Genomic DNA, 13,661 nt, shown 5'->3' with positions numbered 1-13,661 from the left:
AACGTGCCATTGGTCGCTCCTCAACAGCGACCAATCAGAACTGCACCTAGTCCCTGCGAGGGAAGAACTCTCATTGGACTTTATCCACTCAACCTCATTGGTTGTTTATTGTACAGAGGCGTGGCTACGTTAGCCCAGGAATGTTTAAAAGGAGCCTAGCTCCTAATGTTAAGTTATTCTGGTTATGACTTCTTTCAAGCGCTTGTTTGTACCTTCAATAAAGGTGTTCACTTTTGCTGCAATCACTCTCCGGATCTTTGTTAGCGGCGATCTAACAGTCTTTTCTAGCGAGTCTTGTCTTCTCATGACGTAACCAAAGTACAATGGCCTCAGTGTAGTCATCTTGGCTTCCAGGGAAGATGCCGGGCTTGATTTGATCTAGAACCCACTTACTGGCCTTTTTAGGAGTCCATGGAATCTGTAAAACTCTTCCGACACCAGAGCGACTCCAACACAACTCAGGATGTGGCAGAGAGATGGCATTGGCTGAGATACCTCCAGTCTTTCCCCCTACCTTCCCCCTAAACCCTTGCTTCAATAAAAATGCACTAAATTTAAATCTAAACAACAATGGACCTCCTTCTCCCCCCCCATTTTGCCCTCCCATTCTTGTATACCACAAGTTTGAGAAGTAATAGAATTATACAGTAATCTAGAAGTCAGCTTTTAGAAGTGAACCTCCTTTTCCCCATCTAGAGTCTTTTTTGTTCTCTTCCCCCCCCCTCTAATTAGAGTAAGCTAATGGCCATTTAATTCACAAATGCTGTCTCTCCCATTTATCCCAGTACTTAGCAGCAGCCATTAAGCTAACCGGGGATCATGGAACTAGATCCTCGAGGTCAGGCTAGTAAAATTAGCCATCTGTCCAATAAAAGCTTATACTTGGCCTGTTCTGAAGCATTAAGGCTCCCACTGCGCCGTTTGCATAACAGCAAGTGACCAAAGCTATGACTCAGCTCAAAATAACTTTTTAAACTACAATTTCATCAAATTATTGAGGGGGAAAATGTAATGACAGATCTGACCTTTGTAAGCAAGTTATGCCATGGAGCGAAATACGAAGGAAAAAATAATAACAACTAGACTAGAAATAAGGTTTAGTAAACCGGATAAATAAGACCAAAAACAGGTTGGAGTCAATTAATCAAAACTTCCTCCTGACTTCTGAAGTAGACCTGTCACCTTATAAACCTCTTACTCTGGAGTAATCTCACAGACAAACTAGAATTCAAAAGGGCTATTCGAGATGAGTCCTTTGCGGGCTTCGCAGATGTTGTTTTCCTCGGTGCAGAGAGCAGAAGGATGAGAAAAGGTTACAGCTATTCTTAAACCTTAGTCAGTGCCTATGAAAATGGGATGATTAAGTAAATCCATACATGAGAGCGTAAGCTGGGGTTGCCAAGTCCATTTTAGCTCCCACCGGGGGACTTTGGGGGGCGTTCCTGGAGGGGGCAGGGCATCCCCTATGTGATGACATCACGTTGGGGACATCCGCCCCCCCCGTCCACCCGCCGAATGGGTGCGCGGGGAAATGCCAGCTCCCTGCACTTAAAGGGAACCCCTTTAAGTGCAGGGAGAAGGGACAGGGGTGGCTGTAGGTATTGGGGCTTGGGGGCGGGGCTTCCCCCATCGGCCAGCTGGCCAGCGACGGGTAGAACCCCCCCAAAAAGCGAGGGACCCCTGCCAAACCGGGGGGGGGGTGGAAACCTTAGCGTAAGCACTGCCCTTCCACACTAAACCTAGGCCTAACCCAGTCTTCTGTCTCTGCTACAGGGCAGCCACATGCCAACCGGAGGTCAAAGGGCACTGCATGATACAACTGCCATGCCCCACTACTTGCCCCCAACAACAACTGACCAGTATTATGAGTTATTGACTTCATTTAATTACCCCTCCCCACTTGCCAATGGGGACCCAAGGCAGCTTACGTCATTCTTTTCTCCTCCATTTTCTCCAAACAACAACTCTGTGAAGCAGGTCAGGCTGAGAGAGAGTGGCTGGCCCAAGGTCACCGAGCAAGCTTCCATAGCAAAGTGGGGACACAAACCTGGGTCTCCCCTAACCACTTCACCACACTGCAACTCTCCTTCTTAATGCCAGCTCCTTCCTTCTCGTTGTGAACTCCTTAGAGATCATTTGGATTCCCTGGCTTCCTTATGCTGGGCGATGGTTTGCCACCGAGTTTACATCCACCAGGACGCCGCAGCCGAAACTGGATCCCTGAAAAGAGTAAACTGGATGATTAGCAGCACCATCGTAAGCACACTTGCGGCCTCCTAAATCCATTGAAAGCAAAGGGCGTAGAAGGGTGGAACTTGACTTTGGATTGCCCTGCAAGATAACTGTGGGTTGGAGCCTACCAGCCATTCCAGTCAATCTTACCCGATTCCCTTACTTTATTTATTTATTTATTTGATTTATACTCCACCCTCCCTGCTGAAGCAGGCTCAGGGCGGCTTACAAACATAACAAAAACAGTTGTCACATAGCTAAAACCATCTAAAAACAAATTAAAACATAAAGTGCTAGCTGGGTGTAAGCTAACACATTAGAGATGGCGGTAACGGTTACTTTCCATCTGTTTTCAATCTTTATCAACTGGCACAGGCTGTAATGGTGGAGTCGGACACCTCTTTAGTGATGATTTTACCGACTAACGTAAGCCGCCTTGAGCCTGCTTGTGGGGAGGGTGGGGTATAAATTGAATAAATAAATAAATAAATAAATAAATGGTGTTGTTATTGTTCGTGGTGGTGGCAGCAGCTTCTTAGTTGAAGGCCTGGTGGAAGAGCTCTGTCTTGCAGGCCCTGTGGAACTATAAAAGATCCTGCAGGGCCCTGATCTCTTCTGGGAGCTTGTTCCACCAGTATGGAGTCGCCACCGAGAACGCCCTGGCCCTGGTCGTTGCCAGTTTGACATCTTTAGGGCCTGGGACAGTCAGTCAATTTTGTGACCCTGAACACAGTGCTTGCTGGGTTACATAATTAAAATATGCTTTAACAGTGTTTAAGTACACGTCATGAATATTTAAAAGGCTCCCAAACGAACCTGGGGCAGGTCAGAGATATGCTTTGGCCATCTTACAGCAATACAGATTCTGTGAACTTAGGCAGATCATGAGAGGGAGGGCAGGAAGGGTTGCATCAGTGCTTAGTGCTTGTGGCCCTTTCTTACATGCCCAGGGAAATGCTGATCGCCACTTTGGGGTCAGGAAGCAATCTTCTCCAAGCCAGTTTGGCCGAGGATCCTGGAGGGTTTTCTCCCCCCTCTTCTGGGCATAGAGCAGAGGTCGTTGGGGGAAAGATATTTGTGAATTTCCTGCATGGTGCAGGGGGTTGTACTAGATGACTCTGGAGGTCCCTTCCAACTCTATGATTCTATGATTACAGGTCCATGTGGGCCCAATTCCATGGTGTGTGGGGAGAAGGTGCTTAGACCTCCACCCACACACACACCCCATTTTCCTGACCCAGAGAGCTACTCGGTGTCCAGCTGAACACTGCACATGTATGAACAGGGCTGCATGTCGGTTTCTCCAGTGGAGAAAACTGTGACTTCCAGTCGGGGAAATGGTGCAGTGGCAAGCTCTCAATCCCTTCTCCCTGTGGTCATGGTTTGACCTGGGCCTCCTGGGAAGGGCAGAGGCCCCCTAACATGTATGTGGCCCACCCCATACCAAGGAAAAATATAACATGGTAACAGGAAAATCATCCCAAATGAACCTGAATAAAAACTGCACCTGGGTCTCTACAGCAGTGTCTGCAACACTAAGCAACTCTTCACACGTGATCCATCTCCAACTAGAGTCTAATTAAAAGCCATATTTCAACCTGCAATTAACTGGTGCCTCAATTAGTTAGAATGACTAATTAATTAACACTGTTGGTTTACTTCAGAGCCCACAATTGGAAACTTGCGTTCATAAGTGAGCAATATAACCTCAGAATCCATCATTTTAAAAATACTGTCTATTTAACATTTAATCAAAGCTGTCATGCGTCATGTTCTCATGCAATCCCCAGTCATTCCACTCAAGCTTCCAAACAGTGTTCCCTCTAAGCTGAGTTCGTGTGACCTAGTTCACAGGTTTTTAGCCTCCGGCTCACATGATTTTTAACTTAGCTCAGGACGGATGGCTCCGCAGCGAACTAGATTATGCAGTGGCCAAATCGCTCGCTCACAACTTTAATGCCAGTAGCTCACAAAGTAGAACTTTTGCTTACAAGAATCCACAGCTTAGAGAGAACATTGCAAGGAGACATCTCCAGAGCAGCATACCCTGAGCCTGGTGACCTAATGCTGTGAACACCCATTGGATGTACGTGAACACAGATGAAGCTGCCTTATACTGAATCAGACTATCGGTGCATCGCTATTGTCTACTCAGATTGGCAGGCAGCGGCTCTCCACAATCTCCCACTGCAATCACATACTGCCATTCCCTTTAACTGGAGATGCCAGGGATTGAACCTGGGACCTTCTGCATACAGAGCAGATGCTTTCCCGCTGCGCCACAGCCCCTCCTTTGTAATCTGCAAGTGCATGTATTATTTCAATGTATAGGTAAAGGTAAAGGTTTCCCTTGCTCGAAAGCCAGTTGAATCCAACTCTAGGGATGCAGTGCTCATCTCCGTTTCCAAGCCAAAGAGCCAGCACTGTCCAAAGACGTTTCTGTGGTCATGTGGCCAGCATGACTAAGCGCCGAGGCACACAGAATGCTGTTTCCATCCCACCAAAGCGGTACCTAAATAGGTAACAGGAAAATCATCCCAAATGAATCTGAATACAAACTGCACCTAGGTTCTCTACAGCAGTGTTCGCAACACTAAGCAACTCTTGCAATCTACTTGCAATTTCTTGCTTTCAAACTGCTAGGTTGGCAGGAGCTGGGACCAGAGACGGGAGCTCACTCCGTCATGCGGCACTCGGGTCTCAAACTGCTGAACTACCGACCTTCCGGTCTGCAGTTCAGCATCTTAACTACTTGAACCACCTCAGCCCTTATTTCAATGTATATGTATTCATAAAAACGGGGAGAAGGGTGTATTTCAGTGTACATGTATTCATAAAAACGGGGAGAAGGGTGCCCAGGATGCTCTGAATATGGCCTTCAACTATTTCAATCTTTCAAGCGCCAAACACTGCCCTTGATCCCCATGCAAAAGTCTCGATTGACGTCAGCAAGGAATCTGCTGCAGATCAAAAGGAGCCCAGATTCTGAGGGGGCTTTTATGTTTTCTAAAGCGCCCCCTTTCAAGAGCCCCAAGAAAGTTTACAGAAGTGCCACTCCATGAAAGCCCCATCAGTGTGCTTTAATGGAGCGACTGTCTGCTCCCTTCTGGCTGCTCTCATTCATTCGACATGAAAATCCTCATTGTGTTAACATCCCAGATGCTCCACAAGGTTCAGTTCCTTCAGTCACCCAAAAGTGCAGGCCACTCAAACCAGAGCATATGTATTTCATCCAGTGAAGACTGGCAGACAATGAGCATGGACTTTTGGCCCTGATTTTCACAACTCCCCACCCCCACCCCATACCAAGCAAGTGAAGTAGATAAATATACACACATCTAGCAACTGAGGATCCACCTCATGCATCTAATGTAGCCCACAAAAACCTATGCTGGAATACAGATCAGAAAGTCTTTAATGTGCCACGCTGCAAACAGCGACCCAACCGGAATTTATGCTCTGTGCAAATATAGTGGCCTTGATGCAGTGTTTAAGTTGAGCCAGAGTCTCCCAGATCTCAGTTCTCTGGACAGGGTTGCCAGGTTTCCCCAGTCCCTGGCAGTGGATCAGGGAGGCAGAGTTGCCAGATTCAGATTGCAAAACTCCTGAAGATTTGGGCAAGGAGCCTGGGATGGATAGGGATACCATGTCATAGAGTCCACTCTCTAAAACATCCATATTTTTTTCTGGGGGAACTGATCTCTGTAGTTTGGAGATGAGCTGTAATTCCGAGGGATCCCCAGGTCCCACCTGGAGGCTGGCATCTCTACCTCTAGAACTTGACTTTAAAAACCATTCAGACTAGGGATGGGCACGAACCATGAAAATAGAGGTTTGTGGGGCTCACGAACCATGATGAACCCCCATGAACCTTCCTCTTTAACTTAGTTTGTGGTTTGTGATGCGGTGCAGCTTCCAGGTCACCAGTTCCAGGTGACCGTGCCGCTTGGAAGTCACTCACGTGCTGCATGGCTTGCGAAAGCCATTTAAAGGGTTCCCTTTAGATGCCTTCTCCAAGACCCACCACTGGCACCAGTGTGTCTGCCGACATGAACCACACAAACCTCCCAAAAGCTACCTGGGAGGTTCATGGTGGCGGGATGGCACAAACCTCCATTTGCAAACCACGAACCGGGCCCAGTTCGTCACGAATCTTCTGCTCAGAGTCCCCCATCCCCCCAAAAACCCTCCCTTCATACAGATTCTGTAAGCTATTATGTTTAAGAGTGCCTTTGTGACATCAGTAGCCATGACACCAATCTATCTGCATGCCTACCGACCAAAACAACTCACACGAAGGAAAAGAGGCAAAAACCAACCTGAAAGCACATCACTGTCAATGCAGGCACTCAGAAGGGATCCGTCAACTCAGCTCTTGTCTGGAAACACAACTGACTGATGATGAAGAGTGTGGGGGAATGGGGACCTGTTCCCAAATGCCCTGGCACACATTGTTTGCCATGCAAGGATGCACACATCTTTAGAACATATTCCTGTCCCCATTCTCATTATTTGATGGGTGTTTCACTAGAGCAATCAGGGATGCCATAAGCCTTGCAGACGGCAAGTTCAACAGATGAGAATACTGCGCTGGACTACTGTGACTGTCAGTGGGAGGGGCCTCTCATCTCCCCGACTTCCTGTGATCAGGCCAGCTGCAGTGGGCATCTGCTAGGAAGGGGAGATGCGCAGGATGTCCTGCCGAGCAGCAGCAATGGCTTGTGGGTGGAGGTCTGCCGGATGAACAGGGTTTGGCCCTATGAAAAGGCAAATGGCTCATTGAGAGGTTGGCTGCTTGCTTGTGACGGCTGCACAGGCTGTGTGCTGAGCCAACAAGGGTGTTCAAGCATTCTGAATAACAATAATAATACCCCTACTTAAAGGTAAAGGTAAAGGTTCCAAAACAATACCCCTACTTAAAGTAAAGGTAAAGGTTCCCTTGCTCAAAAGCCAGTCGAATCCGTCTCTAGGGTTGCGGTGCTCATCTCCGTTTCAAAGCCGAAGAGCCAGCGCTCTCCGAAGATGTTTCCGTGGTCATGTGGCCGGCATGACTAAACACCAAGGTGCACGGAACGCTGTTACCTTCCCACTGAAGTGGTACCTATTTATCTACTTGCAATTTCTTGCTTTCGAACTGCTAGGTTGGCAGGAGCTGGAACTAGAGACGGGAGCTCACTCCGTCATGCGGCACTCGGGTCTCGAACTGCTGAACTACCGACCTTCCACAGCCTGCAGTTCAGCGTCTTAACCACTTGAGCCACTGCAGCTCCGACTTACCCGTACGGAAAACTAGTTTTTCCCCATCAAGAAAAATAGGGGCTGCCGTAAATCTGCATACAAGTCATAGTTATGCTGGAAAGTGCCGTCAAGTCGCAGTTGACTTCAGGCGACCCTTTGGGTTTTTCAAGGCAAGAGATGTTCAGAGGTGGTTTGCCATTGCCTGCCTCTGCAGTGCAACCCTGAACCTCCTTGGTGGTCTCCATTCCAAATACTATCCTGGGCCAATCCTGCTTAGCTTCCAAAATCTAACGACATCAGGCTAGCCTGGGCCATCTGGGTCAGGGCAGTCGCCATATGCACAGTAATAAAAACCTTTGGGGCATAAACTTTTCTCTTACTGGGATCATCTTACCTGTGGGGTTCTCTTCTTTGAGGGAACATACAGTATAGCTGAACTATGGGATTGTCCCAAGGAAATTAAAATGTCAAGCCGCCAGCATGGCGCAGCAGTTAAGAGAGTCATACTAAGGTCTGGGAGACCAGGTTCAGATCCCCGCTCTTCCACGGACACTCGCTAGGTGACCTTGGGCCAGTCACATATTCCCAGCCTAATCTACTTCACAGGGCTACTGTAAGGATCAAATGGAAGAACAATGTAATCCACTTTAGGTCTCCATCGTGTAGAAAAGTAGGGTGTCACTGAATAAATAAAAGCAAGCACAGATCTCTGGGTTTATGGACCAGACTTCAAGAACATATTCTCAGGTGACAGGACAAAGATCAAGGCAGTAATGACATTTCAAGACTACTGTTACCACTAAACAGAAAACGCTTAATTGCTTATCATATGCACCTTCCTTAAGAACTGCTCACCAGCATCCCAATTAAACTAAGGAACAGAAACAATGATGAACTACAGTTTCATTGTGCCAGTGGTTATTCTACATCATCCACTTTTTTTGTTGTTGTTGCTGTCAAGCAACCCCATAGGGGTGTCAAGGCACAAGATGATAAGTGCAGAGTCTTACACTTAGGTACAAAAAATCAAAGGCACAGATATAGAATGGGAGGGACTTGGCTTGACAGCAGCATCTGTGAAAGGGATCTAAGTGTTCTGGTAGATCACAAGCTAAACATGAGCCTGCAGTGCGATGTAACTGCAAAGAAAGCTAATGCAATCTTATGATGCATCGGAGAAGCATTGTGTCCAGATCACAGGAAGTGGTAGTTCCGCTCTATTCTGTTATGGTCAGGTCTCACCTGGTAGTTCTGCTCTATTCTGCTATGGTCAGGCCTCACCTGGAGTACTGTGGCCAGTTTTGGGCACCACATTTTAGGAAGGATATCGACAAGCTCGAGCGTGTCCAGAAGAGGGCAACCAGGATGGTGAGAGGGTTGGAATCCAAGTCTTATGAGGAAAGGCTGAAAGAGTTGGGTATGCTTAGCCTGGGAAAAAGAAGGCTTAGAGGGGACATGATTGCGATCTTCAAATATTTGAAGGGCTGTCATGTAGAAGATGGAGCAGATCTATTCTCTCTTGCTCCGGATTGCAAGACTAGATCTAATGGGTGGAAATTACAAGGGAGTCGGATACCGGCTAAATATCAGGAGAAACTTCCTAACTGTAAGAGTGGTTGAGCAGTGGAACAGACTGCCACAGGAGGTGGTGGATGCTCCTTCACTGGATGTTTTCAAGTGGAGGCTGGACGACCACCTTTTAGGTATGTTGTAGGGCTGTCCTTTGGCTATGCTCCTGCAGAGTGCAGGGGGTTGGACTAGATGACCTGCAAGGTCCCTTCCAACTCTAACATTCTATGATTCTATGTTCAGAGGTGGTCTGCCACTGCCTGCCTCTTCATAGTGACCCTGGTATTCCTTGGTGGTCTCTCATCCAAATATTGACCAGGGCCAACCCTGCTTGGCTTCAGAGATCTGACTAACCCAGGATATCCAGGTTATCATCCACTTTGTCTTAGTATAATTGCTAGAGGTTAGGAAGTAGTGTTTCTTTTTGGTGTAGTGGTTAAGAGCAGTGGACTCTGATCTGGAGAACCGGGTTTGATTCCCCACTCCTGCACATGAAGCCAACTGGGTGACCTTGGTTGGGTCACAGTTCTCTCAGAGCTGTTCTCTCAAGACCAGTTCTCTCAGAGCTCTCTCAGCTCCACCTAACCTCACTGGGAGAGCCATCGGGCCTGGCTGCCGCAGCAGTGGGTGCCAGGAGAGCTCCAGGCCTGGGGGCACCACTGGAGGATGCTGGGAAAGGCTCTGGGCCCAGAGGCTGTAGTGGAGGATGCTGGAAGCTGTTCCAGGCTCAGAGCAGCTCCCAAGCACTGCCACTGTCGCCAACGAGATTAAGATGGATGGTGGTCCCTGGAACTGTGCCAGGTTTGGCAATGGGAGGGGTGGGATTCCCCCTGCAAATCCTGCGGCCCCTCCCACTAGCTCTAATTCTATAATCCTAGTCATATTTTATTGGATGCCTTACACTGGATGACTACATTTTTGTGTTCTGTAATCCGCCTTGAGTCTCAGAGGGAAAGGTGGACTATAAAAAAAAAGTAAATATATAAATTCTAAATCCACGGAAGCCAATGGGCTTAGAAGGTGTAACAGTTTAAGGACAGCACGGATACCAAAGGACCTGCAGGTGCAATTGTTTCTCGGGACAATCTACATGCAAGTTTCATGTTATTTCCTATGCAGAATCCTCTCCCACCTAACTGTGCTAGCCATTAAAACAAAGAAACAATGCAACTACTTGAAGGAATTTCCTACATACTACTGACAAACTGGTGGGTACACACCAGTCATGGAAAAGACCTTATTATAATCTTATTCACAGACCAGATTATAGGACTGAAAGGGAACAGAAAACAAAACAGAGAGGAATTAGAGAAAAACAGCCAAAAAAATTAACAGAGAGATCTTATACATGGCTATTCACGCATGCAACACAAACACAAAACATGTCCTGGTGTGCTCAATATAATTTATTGCCAATAATGATGCACTGGATGAGGCTGCTCAACTGCAAACTGATTACTACAGAGTAAGCCCCACTGAACTCAATGGGACTTGCTTGCTTCAGAGTAAATGTGTAGAGGCTCAAACTTCATGAGTTTGAAGCTGACATGAGAAACACATGCTTAGTTTGAAGAACTGAAGATTAAGAAAGGATCCTGGCATAGTTTTTAAATATCCCAAACACCATCATTAAGAACAGGGAGATCTGCAATAAAAGCAGGGCCACCTGGAATGAGCCCAAGTTAAGAGCAATACACAGGTAAGTGAGTATCACGAAACAATCCTCAGCTATAACAACAGTTCAGCAACAGATCCAAGCGAGTGGAAAAAACTGCCTCTTTCTCTAGAGGTTTTTAAAGATCAGCTTATGTGAACGAGGCTGAAACTGCTTCCTATATTCACAATTCAGGACAGATGCAGCATGAATAAGTCGCTGTGATGGCGAGACAGCAGCACCCGAAAGGAAAATCTTGAGCCACTCTAAACCATACAGAACACCAATTCCTTCAGCAGACTGCACACAGTCAGCTCATCTCGGCTGAGCTATAGCAGGTTCCTGGCTTGGACCAAGCGAGCTGTGACACCTCTTTCCATCTGAACTATTGCTTCTCAAGCCCGATACTGTTTCTATTAATGCTGATATCTGCGTCTCTGCTTCCCCCCCCCCCTTAGTAGCTGCAGAAAGAAGCACTGATTGGTTAATTCCATCGGAGGCCCTATCCAATTAACACCCTGGCATTGTGTACAGTAAGGGGACAGAGAACATAACACTGTCTTTGCGAGCACACGCATCGGCTCCGTGTGTTTGAAGTGAATGAAACAGAATTGCAGGCAACCCGCCCAGGCGTTCATGTTACTCGGAAAGACCTTCGCAATTCAAGACCCGCCGCCTGCAGTCAAATAATAGCCGGGTTGGTATAATGAGCAAGCGTTTAACAACATGACTGTGGGGGGGGGAGTTAATTTTTCCAATGGAAGCCTCCTGAGCCAATAAAATATTAATGAGCCATAAGAGATCCGCCCAGTAGAAATGCTCGCAACAATAAGCACACCCGTGCATCCACAGGATTAAATGAGAAAACCTTAAATAATTGACTACAACCCCCTGACTACAGAGCATTAGCAGGATCTACTCTGGAGTTGGGCGGTTAAAAGGATCGGGTCCACCGTGTTAAGCCTCAGGCTGACGTTTCTTATGGCAACTGGACTTTTACAGCCTGCAGCTTCCCCCCCCCCCCATCGCACAGCTCCCGTGCCTTTAACAGCTGTACAGCAGACAGAAATTCAACAGGTTAAACTTTTTCCAGATTGGAAAGGAAAGGCAGTTATGAGAATTCTGTCTACCTGTTAAAGGGGAAAGGAACTATGCCAGGGCGAGATGTCAGACCTGCTGGTTCTGCTTCAAGCAAAAACATGATGTTGCAGACTGCCAGAATTTTTTCCTCTCGCACAGCTAGGCGTAAACTCTAAATTAAAGTCATATTTTTCCATAGCGATCATCAACACACGTCTGCTAAACAATGCCTTGGGAAATATTAATACTAATCATAATAATAGCTGGATTTTACTTGAAAACCATAAAAAACACTTTCTTTGAGTCCGGAACCAGGGATGAACCAAGGAACAACTACGGAAGATTACATCCCTTTCCTACGATTGCTGATCCCCCTTTTTTGCAATCTGCTGTGTCCATGTGACAACTGGGGCTGGTCACCACGGAATTTCAGAGGTTAGAAGAGTCATCCAATTGTTCTTCTCATAACAGGAAACAGGAACCTATGTTGGTGGACAATGTGGCTTAAATAAGGGATGTTTTAAAGCTCGGGTAAGTCTCAACGGAGCTGCGGTGGCTCAAGTGGTTAAGACGCTGAACTGCAGACTGCGGAAGGTCAGTAGTTCAGCAGTTCGAGACCCGAGTGTGCCGCATGACGGAGTGAGCTCCCGTCTCTAGTTCCAGCTCCTGCCAACCTAGCAGTTCGAAAGCAAGAAATTGCAAGTAGATAAATAGGTACCACTTCAGTGGGAAGGTAACAGCGTTCCGTGCGCCTTGGTGTTTAGTCATGCCAGCCACATGACCACGGAAATGTCTTCGGACAACGCTGGCTCTTCGGCTTTGAAACGGAGATGAGCACCGCAACCCTAGAGTCGGATTCGACTGGCTTTCGAGCAAGGGAACCTTTACCTTTACCTTTAAGTCTCAACACGACTCCCCCCTTCCAAGCGCCCAGTAATTGAGATCACATGGGATCCGTCTGCGCGTCTAACAGCTCTTCGGGAGGCAACATGAAGGGGGGGGGACGGACGACTTGTGCACAGCGCTAAGGTTGACCCAACAGGGGAAGGAACAGCGCAGGGGGTGCGTGTGGTCACACTCCTCGAAGCACGTCTGTGTTAAGTGTGACCCGAAGGCTTTGGTCTGAAGGCTCTCCCCTCCCCCGACCCTGCACAAATCGGAAGGTTTCCGCCCCGACTCTGCTCCCTTACGGCACTTTTTGACCTTTCCCAACGGCTGAATGCGAGGTCGCCCGCCACGCTCCGAGGACAACCGCCGAGTTGCGACGCACACACCCCGGATTTACCTTGACTCCGCGGGATGTTCCTTCTGGCGGCCGCGAAGGGTCCGACGCAACAAGCCAAGAGGAGCCAAGCCAGCCGGCAGGAGCAGCACCGAGAGCGGCGGCGGGGTAACTCCATCTGGGCTCCGCTCGCTTCGACCCACTCCGACGGCGACGACGACGACAACAACAGATCAAAGTTTGGGCAAGTTGCAGAGAGCGCGTGGGCCGAAGGCTGCCTTCGCGATCCCGAGGGCGCTCTAAACAAGAGTGGAGGGCTCGGGAGGAACTAGAGGCGACCGCAGGTCCGGCGCCTGCGGAAGGCAGACAGCAGCACTAAGCGGGACTGGCGGGGAGCAAAACTCGCCCAGGCGGGCTTGTGCGCACGCAAAAGGGCGGAGACCTGCCCTGGGGTGGGATTAGAGGACTCCCCCCGGAACGCAAGGCGCGCAGAGGCTCGAACCAAGGGACGAGGCGCCACTAGAGCGGCTCCCGTTCCTCGGGGGACTGGAAGGAAGCCGCCAAACGGTCATTTGCGGCGACCGGAGGAACAACCCCGCTGACGCCGCCTGCGGAGCGCTCTCGCGCAGAGAAGGAGGGCGCGCGCCCTTTTGCGCCCTCCGTGCC

At 48.4% G+C, this 13,661-nt stretch overlaps 1 protein-coding gene across 1 annotated transcript in view; it reads right to left on the bottom strand.

Moving 5' to 3' along the window:
* Window positions 1-13,457, bottom strand: part of EGFLAM (EGF-like, fibronectin type III and laminin G domains) — a 160,389-nt gene extending 146,932 nt beyond the window's left edge. Inside the window, exon 1 of the mRNA XM_015420161.1 lies at window positions 13,059-13,457. Within this exon, the coding sequence (XP_015275647.1) occupies window positions 13,059-13,173 (115 nt within the window). The 5' untranslated portion in view covers window positions 13,174-13,457. The remainder of the gene's footprint in view (window positions 1-13,058) is intronic.
* Window positions 13,458-13,661: the final 204 nt, after the last annotated feature.

The sequence above is a fragment of the Gekko japonicus genome, unplaced genomic scaffold (genome assembly GCF_001447785.1).
Source record: "Gekko japonicus isolate JY-2015 unplaced genomic scaffold, Gekko_japonicus_V1.1 scaffold86, whole genome shotgun sequence".
In the NCBI taxonomy this organism is placed as follows: domain Eukaryota; kingdom Metazoa; phylum Chordata; class Lepidosauria; order Squamata; family Gekkonidae; genus Gekko; species Gekko japonicus.
The sequence above is the reverse complement of the archived record's forward strand: the minus strand, read 5'-3'. Positions and strand labels throughout refer to the sequence as shown.